Raw genomic sequence first — 19044 nt, forward strand, 5'->3', positions numbered from 1 at the left:
CAGGCCTGGGTCCCCCTCAACTGTCCTACCCTGCAGGCCCAGTCACCCCTAACTGCCCTCCCCTGCAGGCCCAGTCACACCTAACTGCCCTCCCCTGCAGGCCTGATTGCCCCCAACTGCCCTCCCCTGCAGGCCTGATCGCCTCCAACTGCCCTCCCCTGCAGGCCATCTTGTGGTGGCCATCTTGTGTTCACATGGGGGCAGCCATCTTTGACCACATGGCGGCAGCCATCTTGTGTGTTGGAGTGATGGTCAATTTGCATATTATTCTTTTATTAGATAGGAGTCTATGGAGCTAATTGTCACAGAATTCTTTCATTCATTTTTACCAAATACTTGTATTCATAGCTAGTTGGAATTGATAATGTTACAGTTTCAACTGACAAATGGATATAGTTCCGACTTTAATTTCATTAACATGAATGAAATGATCAACCTTGATAATTTCATTTGTGTTAATGGGTAAGTCAAAAGCAAAACAATGAAGGCTTGTTCATCATTAACTGTAGCAACTTCTTTGTAGCCATGGGTACTAGTTATTCAATGTTGGAAGCATCATTCCTCCATGCAGCTTACAGGGTAACAGCTATAGACACATCCCACTTCACAGTTGAATTGCATTATTACTGTTTTCTCCATCACTTTAAGTTTATACCCAATATTGGCTCATACCCTTAATTTTACCAAGTTCCTCTTAAATAATAATATATTTTCAGCTTCTGTATTTTATTTAATATACACTGAGTGGCCAGATTATTATGATCTCTGAATGCATAATAATCTGGTCACTCAGTGTATATTCTATATAATAAAAGGCTAATATGCAAATTGTCCCCTCAACCAGGAGTTCAACCAACAGGCAGTCTGGCCAACTGCCCATGTCCCCTCCCCCTGGCCAGGCTGACTGGACCCCACCCATGCATGAATTCATGCACTGGGCCTCTAATATATATATACTGAGTGGCCAGATTATTATGTGTTCAGAGATCATAATAATCTGGCCACTTAGTGTATTTTTGGCCTGTAAGTGAAATCCAGCTCGCCTCTTGCTTTTGTAAATAAAATGTGGTGGGACAGAGCCTCCCCCGTGTATTTATGTGTTGTCTGACTGCTTTCAAGCTACAGCAGCAGGACTGAGTGGCTGAGACAGAGACTGTACAGCAAGTATGTCAAACTCATGGCCCACGGGCCACATGTGGCCCACAACAAATATTTTTGCGGGCCAGCCAATGTAACAGTGTGTAAGAAACATTTTAATAACAATTTTGTAACTTAAGTTTTTACAATATCCTGTTATACATAACTAGGCCTGGTGCACAAAATTTGTGCATGGGGGGAGGGTTCCCCTCAGCCCAGCCTGCACCCTCAACAATCTGGGACCCCAACTGCCCCCCTTGCCAGCCTGGTTGCCACCAACTGCCCCCCCTGCCAGTCTGGTCATCCCCAACTACCCCCCCCCCCCCCCCCACTGGCCTGGTCGCCTCTTACTGCCTCCCCTGCCAGCCTGGTCACCCCACGCATCCTGCTTGTTCAGTCATTTGGTCATCCATCACTAACCTCCCTGCTGACCTGGTTGTAGGCAGCCATCTTATGAGGGTTAATTTGCATATTACCTCTTTATTATATGTGATTATTAATAGCGAACTACAATGTTTGCTAATGCCTGATTACTATAATTGTGTTACATTCATTTCCCTTACGTGCCTTACGTGCAGGCGCACCATTTCTCTCCACTAATACTAGCAGCGAATATTTTAGCAGCCGATGGCCACGTCCTTAGTCTTGGACTGACTTGTTTGGTGTGCTCAACAGGAAATATTTCACTTTTAGAGAACAAGAAAAATAGGATTACTTGCGTTATGCTTACTAATTTGTACAGTTGTTCAGTGTCTGGTAAGTTAATGTTTAAGAAAAAATATTAAGTTTTATTAAAATGTTCTATTATTTTGTTAATGATTACTTGTTTATTTCAGCCCTTTGTATTTAGCATGTCTCTATCAAAATAAACCTACGTTTCTATGAAAATTGAAGCTTTCATTATTTTTGTAACCCACGTGAACTTAAACCTTGTTTATTTGGCCCATGTTAGCCTTTGAGTTTGACATGCTTGCTGTACAGGAACAGCCTTGACTCCTGAAATAAGCCGGCACTCCCAACAGAACCTCCTGTGAGGAGGAGAATGAGAATGTTCTCCCTGGCTCTGCTTAATGCGGTAGCCACTGACCCACATGGGCCTACGGGAATGCAGCTATTGTGGCTGAGGAGCTGGACTTTAACTCTATTCAACTTTAGTGGATCAAAAGGTAAACAGCCACATTTTGCTAGTAGCTACTGTATTAGACAATGTAGTCTACACAGTTAACAAAACCATGAATCATGCCCCGATTTGTAGCATCTGCTGATTTCTAGGGTGTAAATATACCCACTGTGGACAATTTCAAGCCACCAATGTGATACCACTTAATGACATGTTGGGAAGAAATACATGCTATTATAGTAGTATTTCCACCACACAGACACAGATGTAAGTAGACATAAGAAACATAAATAACCCCAACAGCATAGACAACATTTAAATCCTAAGAAACAATTAGTAAGTGTTGAGTTTTGAGTATTACTCTATTTTTAATTAAATTGATTTCATTATAAGCTCATATCATTTCATAATACGTGTTTTCAGGCTGCAAAAAATCCTGAAAAATACATCATCTTTTTCAAGCCAGCACAACCTGGCCTCAGTAGTTTTCCGAGTGATCACACCATGTTGTTACTACGTGGGAAATAAATTGAACTGGAAAGGGACATTAAGGGGCTAGGTGAGTGAGAGAACATAAAAGGGCACATCAGTCTGAAGCTCCATCTGCGAAAGTGGACGCGCTGTCAGAGGCCAGGCCTTCCTCCTGGTGCAGAGAGCCGTCACAGACACACGGAACGTAGGTGGGGCTTGTCACCAAAGGGTCGGAGGGTCCTTGATGCGGTTTGAGGAGGAGAGCCCTCCGAATTCACATGTCAATTCCATGTGAACACGCCAACATGTTCCCCGAACACAGTTCAGACTGTTCATTTCCAGACAAGGCCACTTCCGCGCATGTGCCTTTCACCCAAGTTGGTTGCTGCGCATGAGCTTTGCTATCCGAGTTCGCTGAGGAGAACTGCCCAACAGGCAGCCGTGTTCCTTCCATTTTGATTCTTTCTCGCTGGTTGACATTCAACTGTGTGAAATATGAGTCAGCATTTAACATCAAGAGCTGAATGGAATACAATACTAGTAGAAGATAAAGAATCTGACCAGCCAGTGGGACCCGTGGTTGACCAGCAGCCCAGTGATGAAAAACCTAAACAAGAGGGGTCACCCACTGAGAGTCAGGAGGTTACACCTGATGAAGAGAAAGCAGATGCAGGAGCACCTGAGGTTCAAGGGACTGACCTGGAAGCTGATAACCAAGAACTGGTGAAACCAATGACTAGGGGCGAATGTGGAGATAACCCTGAAGTCATCGGGCAGGCTTATGCAAATCCAGAGCCCATTGAAATGCCAGAAGCAGAAGGGAAACCACCCGTTTAAAGGAAGATGATCTGAAGACACACAGATTATTCTTATGTTGGATACTACACTGTTAAAGTTCTCTCAATAAAGTTTTGCAGCATTATCCAAGGGGGGGGGGACCAAACATGTTCCCCAAATACCAGTAAGTCCACATCAGGAGGGTGGGTAACCATGGTTTTGGGAATTTGGATGGTAAAGTGGTTAGCCTCACTCGATATTTGGATAAGCACGTTTGAGGGTTCCAAACGATGAGCTGGGACTGAACCCACAGCCTGCTGCGTTTCCAGGCTGAAACAGGTCCGAGCAGAGGGGAGGTGGCTCCGGCGGAAACCCGCCCGGTGCCCTGGGAGTCTGGGCAGGAGCCAGGTCTGCCTCTTGGAAGCTACTTGAAGGAAAGAATTCCTAAACTGAAATCCAGTACTGAGTTTTGCATCCAGAGTTCAGACAGAGGGACAAGGCGGTTAAAACACGGACAGGAAAGTGATGAAGACACGAGAGGTGGATTTCCCAGCTCAAACACAGGTCCCCTTGAAGCTTTGGAAGACAAAAACAGAACAGACATTCAAATGAATAATGATTGAGAATTTTTCAAAACTGGAGCTTCAGAGAGGTGCTAGCAATGGGTATGGCTAACAAAGATGAACATGCTGAGTATTTAAGGAGCTATCCTCTCTAATAAAATGGTAATATGCAAATTAACCATCACTCCGCTACATAAGCCACGTCCACCAGCCAAGCCATGCCCACCAGCCAATCAGGGCAAGTATGCAAATTAACCCCAATCCAAGATGGCTACAGCCACAGAGAGCAAGGTTTCCCAGGTAACAGAGGAAGCCAAGCTTTCCATAGCCGTTGCAGGCCTAAGTCTCCACTCAAGCTACAAAGTTTCAATTATAGAAGGTAAACAAATTAAAACAAATGGCGGCAGAATGGAGCTTGAGAGAGCAGGCCAGGGTTGCCGGCGGCAACAGGGGAAGCAAAGCTTTCCGCACACCCTGGCTGGGCTCACCCGCTTAAGGCTACAAAGTTTCAATTGTAGAAGGTGAATTAACTGCCACAGAAATGGCTGCCGCCCCAGAAATGGCTGCCACCCCAGGCTACAAAGTTTCAATTGTAGAAGGAAAATAAATTCCAGATACCAGGGCCTCCCCTTGGGTTGCCAGGAGGCATGGCCGGCCTGCAAACCACCACAGGCCCCTCGCTCAGGCCGCCCCACACCCCAAGGGAACCCCCACCCTTATCTGTGACACCCTTCAGGGCAAACCAGCTGGCCTCCACCCCTGTACCAGGCCTCTATCTTATCTAATAAAAGAGTAATATGCAGATTGATCATCACTGCAACACACAATATAGCTGCCCCCATGTGGTCAAAGATCCTGCCCCCATGTGGACACAAGATGGCCACTACAAGATGGCCAGCAGGAGAGGGCAGTTGGGAGGCACCCGGCCTGCAAGGGAGGGCAGTTGTGAGGGACCAGGCCTGCAAGGGAGGGCAGTTGAGAGGGACCAGGCTTGCAAGGGAGGGCAGTTGGAGGTGATCAACCCTGCAGGAGAGGGCAGTTAGGGGTGACCAGGCTGGCAGAGGAGGGAAGGTGGGGGCAAACAGGCTGGCAGGGGATCAGTTAAGCATCAACCAGGCTGGCAGCGGAGTGGTTAGGGGGTGATCAGGCTGGCAGGCAGAAGCGGTTAGGGGCAATCAGGAAGGCAGGCAGGCAAGCAGTTGGGAGCCAGCAGTCCTGGATTGTGAGAGGGATGTTCGACTGCCCGTTTAGGCCCGATCCCACCAGGATCGGGCCTAAACGGGCAGTTGGACATCCCTCCAGGAGTCCCAGATTGGAGAGGGTGCAGGCTGGGTTGAGGGAAAAGCCCCCGCCGTGCACAAATTTCGTGCACCAGGCTTCTAGTAAATCTATAAGGAAAAGTGAAACAAATAAAGAAAAATACGCAAAGGAAATGAACTGTCCATTTACAAACACAAAGAATGTTCCATGTCAACAAATGCAGTAAATATATCTTTAAGTGATAAGATGCCATTTCACTCATCTGTTGGAAAAAGTGGGAAAATATGATGTCAGTGAGGATAAGGGCAGGGAGACACTTATAGGCTGCTGGCTAGAGGGTAAACAGAGAGGAACTGGGTAATATCTGTTATACCTGAACCTGCACGTACATGTTACACCCGAACATGCAAATACACGTTATACCTGACCGTGCACGTACATGTTATACCTGAACGTGCACATACATGTTATACCTGAACATGCACATACATATTATACCGGAACCTGCACACACGTTATACCCGAACCTGCACGTACATGTTACATCCGAACATGCACGTACATGTTACACCCGAATATGCAAATACATGTTATACCTGAACATGCACGTACATGTTATACCTGACTGTGCACATACATGTTATACCTGAACATGCACATACATATTATACTGGAACCTGCACACACGTTATACCGGAACCTGCACACACATGTTATACCCGAACCTGCACGTACATGTTATACCTGAACATGCACGTTCATGATATATCTGAACATGCACATGCATGTTATACCTGAACCTGCACATACATGTTACACCCGAACATGCAAATACATGGTATATCTGAACATACACATACATGTTATACCTGAAAATGCACATACATATTATACTGGAACCTGCACACACATGTTATATCTGAACCTGCACATACATGTTATACCTGAACATGCAAGTGCATGTTATATCCAAACATGTACATGCATGTTATACCTGAACCTGCACGTACATGTTACATCCGAACATGGAAATACATGTTATATCTGAACCTGCACGTACATGATCATGATCCAGCAACCCCACCTTGTGGTCTGAGAAGCCCACAGACAAGGAGATTCAGTGCATTTCACATGAGGCAAAGGTTCGCACAACTTAAGCATCACCTACAGGTAAGTGAACAAATTGTGGTCATATGTTTGCTTCTACAGCGAGACCCGTATCAATCAAAGTAAATATGCCTGCACACACCAATATGTATGAAATGCTTAAAATAGTGACAGAGAATAAGCACATTTAGAATATAGGTTTATCTATTAGATCAGTTACATCTGAGTGAAATGAGAGGTTATGACAAGAGGGGGAAAAAGTGACTATTTTACTTTATAAATGTTATTTTTTTAAGACAGAAATATGGCAGAAGGTAAACATGTATTTATTGTGCTATTCTCTGTATTTTCCTGTTTAAATACTTCATAACTTAAAATGTTTTAAAGAATTCAATCAATATTATTCTGGCGATAAAAATCTCAAATTTTATACAATTATTGGTTAATTAATTTTAAGCCCCTTTGGCACATCACGAAGTCCAAAGAGTAATGTTAGATAAGTACTATATTTTATAACAACCGAAATGTTAACATTAATTTTTCAATGTATGTGATATATATATATATATACACACACACATACATATATATGTGTATATATATATATATATGCATACGTGTGTGTGTATATATATATATATATTTATAGACAATATTGTGGAAATAGATTATATTTTTTTAAAACTATTACAAGTTTTAGCTGAAACCGGTTTGGCTCAGTGGATAGAGCGTCGGTCTTCGGACTGAAAGGTCCCAGGTTCGATTCCGGTCAAGGGCATATACATGGGTTGCGGGCACAGCCCCGGTAGGGGGTGTGCAGGAGGCAGCTGGTCGATGTTTCTCTCTCATCGATGTTTCCAGCTCTCTATCCCTCTTCCTTCCTCTCTGTAAAAAATAAATAAAATATATTTAAAAAAAAAACTATTCAAAGTTTTAAAAGTTCTTTCACATGCAGAAAGTTTTAAAATATTTAGTTCTTTATGTATTCACTGCGCCTCAGTTTGATCAGGTTTTTGGGAGTTTTTTTGACATGCTTGTTTTGTTCTTTCCACTTTTACATTAAAAATAGTGTGAGAGGGCCCTAGCTGGTCTGGCTCAGTGGATAGAGCATCCCAGGAATCAATGGAAAAATATCCTCGGGTGAGGATTAACAAGAACAAAAAGATAGTGTAAGAGGGCTTTTAATTTAGGTGAATTGAAAACCCCTTTCGCTAAATTTTTCTAAAATGTAAGGAGTTCTTCTTCTTTTTTTTTAGAATATTCACTGAAAAGGAACTCACCACATGAACAGCATTGAACACCTTTTCCAATACACTGATCGCAAAGAACTCGCCTGGCCTTGAAGATGACTCGACTGGAGTCATTTCATCCCCCTCACCGCTCTGCTTTCCAGTCTCATCATGAAGAACTCGCTGTACTGTGTGAAGAACGAATGATTGCCCCGAAACTCTTAGCCTGAGTGATTGACCATTTTTTCCGTTGTAAGATGAGAGTACACACTCAATGTTCCTTGAATGAAAGAATAAAAATTAGAGATCTTTTTCTCCGAAATTAGGTTAGAGCGTTTCTCTCTGGTTCTAAATCTAACTACGTCTGCTATTGTTTGAATCTCCCTTTCAAAACCAGTGACCGAAATCGTAGTAAAGGGAGAAGGGCGCTGATTGGGCGTCTGGGATGATTGTATCAACTCTGTGTGACTTGACAAATGCATAACGCTCCAGGCCTCAGACCTTCATCTTCAAATTCTGAATGCATAAACAGATAATTTCTAATGTTCCACTTGATTTATGATTCTTAACTAAAGAGCTGGAGCCATTATGAAACAACTAGACATACAAGACTTTTCTATCCAACCGATGGGCCGAGCTAGGCATGTCTTTGCCCACTGTTTTCTCTTCATGTACTAGTATCTTATCAATTGTTTAGCGTGGTGCCCCTCAATATCAGTCAGAAAGGAAATGAGAGTCTATTTTCCCAGAAATACTTCTGTGATCTTCCCTCTTCATCATTCCCCCTTTCATTGTCTGAGTTCAGGCCATCAGCATCTTTTCCACAAATGACTGCACTTTTCTCCTGATCAACTGTGCTTTTTTACTTCTCTGCAGCCTGATGTCCTCTAACATCTCCTCAAGAAAAAGCCCTGGTTTCAGAGGTCAGAGTGTAATCTGAATAGCGAGTCCATGTCCTTCTCAGTCTGGTTTTCTTTGGCCATTTCAATATGTATTTTTTAATTTTTCTCTCCGCCTCATATCTTTAGGTCCCTATCCTCACCTCCTCAGAGAAAGCAAACGAGTCAAAATCAGGCAGATCTAGCATGCACTTCCCCACGTTGTGCTTTTGGCCATGCTGTTCCTGCTGCGGAGTAAGTCCTGTTTCCTTTTCCAGCAGGTGAAATCTGGTTTGTTTTGTGTGTGTTTTTTTGAGTTCCTGTTCAAATAGCACTCTTATTGAACATTTCTCTGAATACACTGGAAGAAAAAAATTCTCCCTCCTTCACATGAAATCATCTCACGGAACGTTTATATAACCCCGCTGTAGAACTTAACACATTGAATTATACTAAGTTGTTGCCATTTTTATTTTCTCTAGAGGATGGGCTACTTTATTCCTTTATCCATCCATCCATCCATCCACCTTCTTTGAAGGTCTGCTGTTCATCAGGCACTTGGTTCGACGTAGGGAACAGTTGTAAGAGCTGCCTGTAGCTTTTAACAAGCTTACCGTCTGTGTGGAAAGGCAACTTTTCAGTCAGTTCTAGTTTGCAGAATGAAGTAGGTGCCGTGGGAGGAAACAGCCTGCAGGGAATACTTTGTCCAGGGAATTTCCCTGGTCAGGATAGAGTCCGACCATTCGTTAACGAGTCAGGGTCTGAAATAGAATTAAAGCTGAATAAATGAAATGGAATACTCTGTACGTCAAGTACACGAAGGCTTCGTTTCCCCCGTGTATCTGGTAAAGGCCATGGGCAGCGAAGGTATTTCAGAGACATGGAGACGAAAATATAAATGGCAGTACCGAGTATTTCCATTCAGCCAGATCCCACAAGGCGAATGCCGGCGGTGCACACCGGAAGGCCGTGTGTGAACCGCACACCGCTCCCCTGAGGGAGACAAAGCGGCGGCACCCCGAGGCGTCTCCCTGGGCCCCACGAGACCACAGGGAAGTGCGGGGAGGGTCTGAGGGAGACCCGCCTCCCTCCTGCGCCCCGCCAGGACACTCGGCCAGGGGTCCTCACACTTTTTACACGGGGGCCGCTCCCTGTCCCTCAGGGAGCAGGAGGGGAGAGTGCGGCGCACACCCCACCCGGGCACATGGCGGCCGGGACAGGCGGCGGCAAAAACACCCGGCGGCCGGGCGGATAAACGCCCTCGGCGGGCCGGGCCGGTAAACGCCCTCGGCGGGCCGGATAACCGTCCTCGGCGGGCCGGGCGGATAAACGCCCTCGGCGGGCCGGATAACCGTCCTCGGCGGGCCGGGCGGATAAACGCCCTCAGCGGGCCGGGCCGGATAAACGCCCTCGGCGGGCCGGATAAACGCCCTCGGCGGGCCGGGCGGATAAACGCCCTCGGCGGGCCGGATAAGCGCCCTCGGCGGGCCGGGCGGATAAAGGCCCTCGGCGGGCCGGGCGGATAAACGCCCTCGGCGGGCCGGGCTGGATAAACGCCCTCGGCGGGCCGGGCGGATAAAGGCCCTCGGCGGGCCGGATAAACGCCCTCGGCGGGCCGGGCTGGATAAACGCCCTCGGCGGGCCGGGCGGATAAGCGCCCTCGGCGGGCCGGGCGGATAAAGGCCCTCGGCGGGCCGGGCGGATAACCGTCCTCGGCGGGCCGGGCCGGATAAACGCCCTCGGCGGGCCGGGCCGGATAAACGCCCTCGGCGGGCCGGGCCCGGATAAACGCCCTCGGCGGGCCGGGCCCGGATAACCATCCTCGGCGGGCCGGGCGGATAAACGCCCTCGGCGGGCCGGGCCCGGATAACCATCCTCGGCGGGCCGGGCCCGGATAAACGCCCTCGGCGGGCCGGGCGGATAAGCGCCCTCGGCGGGCCGGGCGGATAAACGCCCTCGGCGGGCCGGGCGGATAAGCGCCCTCGGCGGGCCGGGCGGATAAACGCCCTCGGCGGGCCGGGCGGATAAGCGCCCTCGGCGGGCCGGGCGGATAAGCGCCCTCGGCGGGCCGGGCGGATAAACGCCCTCGGCGGGCCGGGCGGATAAGCGCCCTCGGCGGGCCGGGCGGATAAAGGCCCTCAGCGGGCCGGGCGGATAACCGTCCTCGGCGGGCCGGGCGGATAAACGCCCTCAGCGGGCCGGGCCGGATAAACGCCCTCGGCGGGCCGGGCCGGATAAACGCCCTCGGCGGGCCGGGCCGGATAAACGCCCTCGGCGGGCCGGGCCGGATAAACGCCCTCGGCGGGCCGGGCCGGATAAACGCCCTCGGCGGGCCGGGCCGGATAAACGCCCTCGGCGGGCCGGGCCGGATAAACGCCCTCGGCGGGCCGGGCCGGATAAACGCCCTCGGCGGGCCGGGCCGGATAAACGCCCTCGGCGGGCCGGGCGGATAACCGTCCTCGGCGGGCCGGGCCGGATAAGCGCCCTCGGCGGCCGCCTGTGTCCCGCGGGCCTAGTTTGAGGACCCCTGCGTGGCCTGCACATGTCCCCCGCTTACACTGCCAGGAAAGCGCGGACTCCGCCTGCGGGAAGCGTTAGGGGCGGCTCACTGTCTTCCCAACCGTCGGCCTCGCCTCAAACTCCGCCGAAGCCTCGCGGAGCCCGGACCCACATCTTCCTGGCGGACTGCCCGTTGCTAGGTAACCGCCTCTGGCGCCTTTTGTATCCCAGGGTCACGAGCCACTTCCGCCTCTCCACCTGGCGCTCCAATCAGAGGCCAGGAGAGCCGTCACGTGGACCTCGGGGCGGGACCAGGAGCGCTGGGGGGCCGCGGTTGGCTGGTGGAGCCCGCCCTCCTGCCCCTGGAACCTTCGGGGCGCCGGCGGAGAGGGCGGGGCGCCGGCGTGGAGGGCGGGGCCTGGCGGGGCGGGGCGGGGCCTGGCGGGGCGGGGCGGGGCCGCGCTCGGGAGCTGGCCGGCTGCGCCCACTTCAGCCCGGGCTCCGTGCGCGGCGGCGGCGGCGGCGGCGGCGCTTCCCCCGCAGGTAAGGAGCCGCGGGCGGCGGGCGGGGACGGCCCTCCCGGACCCTGCGGCGTCGCGCAACCGTGGGTGCTGGCGGGCCCTCCAGGGCGCAGACCGGGCTCCGCGCGCTCCTGGGAGGTGCACACGACGGTGTCCCCCTCCCAGCCTCACACACCCCGGTCCGCGCCCCGCGCCCCTCGCAGCAGCGCCCCGCCTTCACGGATCTCAGCCCGCTGGGGACGGGGACGCCGGTGTTCTCCGGGTGTGGGTGGTGCCCGCCGGCATGCTGCGTGGCTGACCTCCCCTCCGAAGCGGGTCTTGGTCTTCAGGTTGTACCGAGACAGCGGTCAGGTCAGGAAAAGAGGAGACATCCGGAAAAAGACTGTGGAATGTGAGGGGCGTCGTATACGCTGTGTTTCTGACCATACAACATGCCCTGCCCCCTAAAAGAATCCAGACTTTTGCATGCAAATATTGAAAGGAGCAAAATTTAAGCTGACTTTTATTTCTATATCAATTAAACGCAATTGATTGGAATGACCTTTAGTGATTACTTTGGTCATGCATCAAAAGTAAGGCACCCTTGATTTTGTAACTCCCATATATATATAGATTTATTTATGGGAGTCTCGAACAAGGATTTGAAGAGTCTTGCATGGTCTGAGACTTTCAGAAATACGAGCCACAGGATCTCATTGCTCTGCCCATCTCTGTAGCCCAGGTTATGGTCCTTGTGGAATATTTTTAAGTAAAAGGTTTCCTTGAGGCTTTGTTTCTCCACGGAGTGAATTCTTTGGGGGATTTCTGCAGCTCCCTGCAGGCCTCCCTGGGTCATTATTCCTGCTTGCACATCTCCAAGGAGGAGTCTGCCCACAGGGAGCGATGATGTCCCTGTGCCTGGCCCAGACCCCGCCTGGCCCCGGAGGTTGGCTGGAGGGGCTGGTGCTCACAGCCCCTGGGAGAGCACCCACTCCTGCTGAGATTCTGCCCCTTGGCCTCCAGGCGAGAAAGGGGCATAGCTGTGTCTTCCCTGCCTGAGTCCTGCGGTCTGACCGTCTTGCTGGCTCTGCCATCTGAAGTTAAATGTGGTCATTGGGTGACTGAATTCCACAACATTCCGGGGACCCTGCTTTGGTGGATTGCTTGGAGACTGATAGATGTAATGATGCTACTTTACTGTCCTGGCATTACTAGTTCCTGGGAGATTTTCTGAATTGGAATAAACCAATACCGGTTTCAAAGGGCACATATGGAAGGAAAACAAAATAATGTATTTAAGTGTGCTCTACAGACTTACTCCATGTAAAACAGGTAGCTGAGTATGATTATTTATGTAGATCTCATGTTCCCCTGTATGGATATCAATAGAGATACTTAAAGAACTGTATCTCTGAAAAAAATATGTATTTATTTAAAAGGTTTAAAATTCCTCATTCTTTTTGTTTTTAATAATTAAGTTCTGATGTACCAAAATGTTTTGTGACCCATTAGTCACAATAACTCCACCGATTAGAAAGCCACAGACTTAATTTAGCTTAGAGGAGAGTGTTTTTTAGTTCCTCTGCTCCAGATAGAGGGGCTACCACGGGGAGAAGGTTTTGGGGTTGTTTTCTATAGACTCCATCTTGTGGCCCTTGGCCTGGGCATAGGGAAGGCAGCGGCAGTTCTTAAGTGACTTAGAGAAGAGTCGGAATCGTTTTGTTTTTGTTTGTCTCACCTTCATAGATACCAGACGTCAATCATGAGTGATTAGGTGCCACTATCGATAAAGTGTGCACCCACTCTCCAAAGCACATAGTTGTGTTTGCTTAAACTCTGTAAAGAAGGCTAACATGAAACCCAAACAGTTTTGAAGGATTTTTCTTCCTACATTCCAGTATTTCTTTGAAATCCGATGGATGCGAGGAAGGCAACAGTCGATCCGATTACTGAATAACCAGTTTACCCAGCCATTGATGATAATGACGTATATACAAGCATACTACTACTTTCTGCAATTGCCAAACTGTCTCATTCTATATTTTGTTTGTCTATTCCATTGCGCTGACTGAAATATTAAAGTGGAGTTCTATAGCTTCCTGTGTGTCTTTGAGACAGGGACTTGAGAGTATTGTAATCCACAGAAATCGTATTAGGAGATTGGGAGGGATTTCTTATTTACCCCGACTCCTTCTTTTCTTTGGTATCAGAGACATGGATTAAAACAAGAGTTGGTTGGCTCTTTCAGCCTCCGAGGCCAGGCCTTGGTCCATGATTACCACATGGGCATTGTTCTCTCCCCGATGATGAGATTATTCACCTTGCTGTGAGCAAGAAATTAGACAGGGATGCCTGCCGAGAACGAGAAATCCCACACCGAATTACTCTGCAGAGAAACAAAGCCTAAAGGAAAACATTTCTCTTTCTTGAGGTTATTTAAACTGTTCAAGAAGGACCTGTAACTTTGGTTTTAAAACATGGTAGGAAAATGCTATAAAATGACCAGCTTTGGCCTACACCTTTCTATATATTGAAGGTAAAAATCCCATCATGAATGATAGGGAAGATTTCAACAATTTTCATGGTAAAACATAGGCTGACCCGTTAGGAGACTGTTGAGGTTGTTTTCGCTTGATTTCAAAGACTATACAAATATAACTGGAGAGAAATTCGAACATTTGAAACAGGCTAGACTTTCTAGAAAAGACAACCTCAAATGGTAGGCCCAGGTTCACTTGTCATAGGGATGTCACATTAGCAGCTACTTGAGTGATACTTTTTTTAAACCATAAGGATAAAAGTCTTAACTTGTTATTACTTTACATGCACTTACAAAGTATAATTTAGTAGCCTAATTGCCTCCCCAAACTGTGGAATTCTATTATATTCTAATTTAAGAAATCCATATACTAGTATAATGAAAACAGATAGTAATATAAATCTTGTGCAACAAGATTATACAAGAGATAATTTATCCGTGTTATTTGCCATTATTGGGATAGTTGATCATTGTAATGTTTGAGAAAATTATTAAAATATGTAAGAAATACTTTTCCATGCTGCAGTGAAGATGGTGCATCATTGAATACTTGGTTCATAGATTTGAATGCTCAGTCATGGAGAACTCACCATAGAGGCCATTAAATAATTTTTCTTATGTGTAGGTTTGTTGTTTTCTTCCAGATTGTCAGCATTTTAAGTTGTGAGCATGTACCAGCATCCCTGTAGGCTCACTTGCAATTACGTATAATAAATTCCATTTCATACTAAACACACAAAAAACTTCCTTTCCAATTGGACCTGGAGGGTTGAAAAGTGAAGTTAATAAGAAATAGTTAATATTTAATTTAGTTTGGTCCTTTAAGACAAAACATTATGAATGAGTCGAAGTGAAAAGTTATGCCACATTTTGTTTATTTATTTAATCCAGGATATTTTTCCATTGATTTTTAGAGAGAGTGGAAAGAAGGGAGGGAGGGAGGGAGGGAGGGGGGAGAGAGAGAGAGAGAGAGAGAGAGAGAGAGAGAGAGAGAGAGAGAGAAACATCCATGTGAGAGAGACACATTGATTGGTTGCCTCTTACACGTGCCCTGGCCAGGGTAGGGATCGAACCTGTAACCCAGGTAGGTGCCCTTGACCAAGAATTGAACCTGAGACCCTTTGGTCTGCAGGCCAATGCTCTAACCACTGAGAAAAACCAGCCAGGGCCCACATTTTATTTTTAAGGTAAACATGGTAACAGGTTTGAAGGAGTCGCTTCAGAATTTAAGCTGGAAGGATCCTTGGAGACAAAATAATCTAACACCATTATTTTGTGGATGGCGTTAGATTATTTTGTTAATGAGGTCACTAAATACATAAAGATTGTGTTGCTTAAAATTAGTCAGAGTGAAAGCTGGTCTAGACCTTCAGCCTTTGACACTTGGCATTGTGCTGCTCCATAAAGATGTTAAAAATGTATCAACAACATCATTTTCTCTTTCATTGTATTTCTTCAAGTGACTGATTCAAAAGTTCAAGTAATGAAGGTTTAGATCACTTTTGTAATGTTAAGATGATTGTGGTGCATAATGAACAATGTGCATGTGTTTGGTTTTTATCATGTAAGAGTTTACTTAAATTATTAGTTAAAAAAGTGTTTTCCTACAAGTTTTGCTATTTGTTGATTTGCTCATTAATACAATTTAAGTTTTGTGATTCTTTAGAACCCAGTTACCTTACAAATTTTTTATCCTAATGCATCCCAATGGCACATAGGTGTACATAGCCCAAACGTACAGAATTGACTGTTAAGAATATAAGCAACTAGCCAAAACCGGTGTGGCTCGGTGGATAGAGCGTCGGCCTGCGGACTCAAGGGTCCCAGGTTCGATTCCGGTCAAGGGCATGTACCTAGGTTGCGAGCACATCCCCAGTAGTGGGTGTGCAAGAGGCAGCTGATCGATGTTTCTCTCTCATCGATGTTTCTAACTCTCTATCCCTCTCTCTTCCTCTCTGTAAAAAATCAATAAAATATATTTTGAAAAAAAAAGAATATAAGCAACTAGAGGCCCGATGCACGAAGATTCATGCAAGAATAGGCCTTCCTTCCCCTGGCTGCCGGCACCGCCTTCGCTCTGGCCGGAGCCACCTCTCCACCTTTGCTCCAGCCCGGAGCTGCCTTCTGCCTCTCGCCTTGTCACGTCAATTTGCATATTCCCTCCTTATTGGCCGTGGGTGCCGCCATCTTTGTCGCGGAGTTATGGTCAATTTGCATATTCTCTCTTTATTAGATGGGACAGGAAGCTTTCAGAAGTTACATCTAAAGCATAGGTTATGGTTACCATTAGGTGACATTTTTGAAGTTGGATACATTTATTTGCTAGACTTTCTGCCACTTTGGTATCAGATGCCATCATGAGGGGTATTATTCAACGTGCACCCTATACCAGCAGCATGGGTATCTCCAGGGAGCATGCCAGACATGCACATTTTCAGGCCACACCCCTACAGAATCAGAATCTCTGGGGGAGGGCCAGGGATTTGGGTTTTACTATGCCTCAGCTGGTTCTTCTGAAGGTGGAGGTTGAGGGGTATTGACATAGCTTCATGATCTGATCAGCCATTGGATCTGATCATCATGCGAGCTGGTGATGTCTATGTCTGATGCCCCTCTGGAAACTTGGGAGTACCATGAACTACTAAACAAATGAATTCATTCCTGGAAACATAGTAGATCTATTTCATAAGCATCTATATTTCAATAATAGCTATCATCATTAATTATATCAGTTCATCTTTAGGGGGAATATTATGTTAGCTAAGGTCATACTTTTCGACAGGTGGTCTATCAAAGTAGAGTAGCAACCGATCCGATCTACGCATTGGCCCTGCCTTTGCTGATACAGCCTTTTACTTCCCAAAGTTGAGGATTTATTCCAGGCCATCCATCATTGTATGGGTGCATATATTAAAGAAAAGTTTGGATATAGTGACTTTATGTGGGCTGCTTCTTTTCATTTTAAAGCTTTCAAGCTTTATAGTCCTTTGATTTCCTTTGCTCATTTTTTTTCAACTGACTTGCCAACATAATTTTTAGCATCCTTTGCCCAGAATATGAAAATGCCAGTTTTAGTGACTGCCAATGGAAATCCGGATTGTCACAGATAGATAAGCATAAAGGTCAAGCCTACTTAAAAATCTCACCAATAAAATCCAACTTACGAAGCAGAGAATTAGAAGGGGCGGGATGCTCAGCTTGACAGGTTCATGGTTTAACTCAGGTCTTCCTTCATGAGGAACGGTCCTATGGACAGAGACGAGGCTACATCTTTTTGCCATGCTCTATTACAGAAATAACCCTATATATTTTTATGGCAAGTATTTCCATATTTGCATGATAATGTCTCTCTTAATGGAATATTTACTTTTAACTTCTTAGTTGATGAGTGAACCATATGTGATTTTACCCCTTTCTGTGTTTTTTGGCTGACTTTCAGAATGTCACACTGAAGGTATGTGAGTGACCCTGTTGTTCAAGAAAAGTGGATTAGTTCTCCTGTCAAATTAAAACGCATTTCCACATTACAACTAAAGAGATCCTGTAACCCTTCGAGCACCTAGAGAAATCCAATTCTTTAATTCAATTCCATATAATTTTCAGTCTGGTGGTTAAAATGTAGGGAGATATAACAGTGACTGTGTAGCTGAACGGTGGCATGCATTAGCTTTGCCACATCTTTAAGTCAGTTTCGTGGTCCTACATATAATGCCCACGTTTTGCGGATCAAATTGGAATTCACACTGGTAGAAGTGGTTATTTTATGGTCCAAACTCCAACTACAGCAATGACCTTCTCCTATTCTATTTGCTCCCTAATCCAGGGTTTTAACGTAGCTTAATACTGTGCTTACTGTGACCTATTTTATAATCCACGCTCTAAAACATTGTGACTTGACATATGTTGGGAATGCCTCAATAAAGCGCCCTGCCAAATGCATGAGAAGAACACTTTAGAGTGATAGAAATTGAGGAGCTGAATCTCCGCCAGGAGAAGATAACAGAGGCGGGGTTTCTGCTAATTCACTCTCCTGTTGCTGGATGAAGTAAGTGGCTCTCCGTTTCACTGTGCACGTGAATCCTCTGGGAATGATGTTGCAAAGCAGGTTGCCAGACGCTGCGATGCTGACCCGCTGGCTTAGGGTTTGATCCAGGAATCTGCACCCTTGGCCCGTTTCTTCGTGAATTCTGACACAAGAGACTGAGAGCCCCACGTGGAGATGCACCGATTTAAAGTCTCAGTCATCCATGATTACCGTGGTTTTACATATCTCCGTGAGAAAGTGGCCGTTTAGAATCGTGGACACCAGACAGAGGAAAAAGACCCCAAGTCAGTGAACCACGGACGAATGAAAATAAAGTCTTCTCGTTTTCTGCAGTTTCCAAAGTTTTCTAACAAGCACATATTGGTTATATAATTCCAAAAATACGTTGGCATAGCCGTGAGCATATAGTGCATTCCTATTTTAAACGCTGGTTTTCAACAAGATGTGTTTAGGGTTTCGATTTTTGTTTTTTATTAATACAAGCAGTAAATTTCTACTAAGAAAATTTACAATGTTCTGAAGGGTATAAAGGTTCAACAGATCTACCTTGAATCTCTGTATCATGATGTCTCTGAGCTTTGAGGACACATTTTGAATGTGTTTACTGATTTTTTCGTACTATTTCTCAGACCTGCCAGGGAGCTTCAGTCCAGGTCTTTGCTTTTGCTGCTCCCTCTGCTTAGCTATCTGGCCAGGTAGCTTTGTGTTTTGCCTCCCCATCTTCAAATCTTTCCTCGGAATCAACAATTTAAAAATTACAGTGTTGGCCCTAGCCGGTTTGGCTCAGTGGATAGAGCATCGGCCTGTGGACTGAAGGGTCCCTGGTTCAATTCCGGCCAAGGGCACATGCCCAGGTTGCAGGCTCGATCCCCAGTAGGGAGCATGCAGGAGGCAGCCAGTCAATGATTCTCTCTCATCA

The 19044-nt window shown here is 46.7% G+C and overlaps 2 protein-coding genes and 1 long non-coding RNA gene across 7 annotated transcripts in view; 2 read left to right on the forward strand and 1 right to left on the reverse strand.

Moving 5' to 3' along the window:
* Positions 1 to 3223: 3223 nt before the first annotated feature.
* LOC307104459 (putative G antigen family E member 3) lies at positions 3224 to 3565 on the forward strand (the record flags this gene model as incomplete). Its single annotated transcript, XM_079779357.1, has 1 exon — positions 3224 to 3565. The coding sequence occupies one exon, from the start codon at positions 3224 to 3226 to the stop codon at positions 3563 to 3565; it is 342 nt and encodes a 113-aa protein (XP_079635483.1).
* Positions 3566 to 4930: 1365 nt separating this feature from the next.
* LOC307103909 lies at positions 4931 to 11235 on the reverse strand. The gene is made up of 3 exons (XR_013813850.1): positions 11100 to 11235; positions 7716 to 9303; positions 4931 to 7320 (listed from the first exon to the last, which is right to left on the reverse strand). It is a non-coding gene; the product is annotated as an uncharacterized lncRNA (long non-coding RNA).
* Positions 11236 to 11500: 265 nt separating this feature from the next.
* The window catches only part of WDR17 (WD repeat domain 17), an 85744-nt gene continuing 78200 nt past the window's right edge, over positions 11501 to 19044 (forward strand). For 4 of the 5 annotated variants that reach the window (XM_079779388.1, XM_079779389.1, XM_079779390.1 and 1 more), the window contains exon 1: positions 11546 to 11584. The gene's annotated coding sequence lies outside the window, so the exon portion shown is untranslated. Of the gene's footprint in view, positions 11585 to 19044 lie in introns of all 5 variants that reach the window. The other variant, XM_079779391.1, reaches the window with a different exon arrangement.

Source organism: Cnephaeus nilssonii (genome assembly GCF_951640355.1).
Source record: "Cnephaeus nilssonii genome assembly, chromosome: 8".
NCBI lineage: Eukaryota > Metazoa > Chordata > Mammalia > Chiroptera > Vespertilionidae > Cnephaeus > Cnephaeus nilssonii.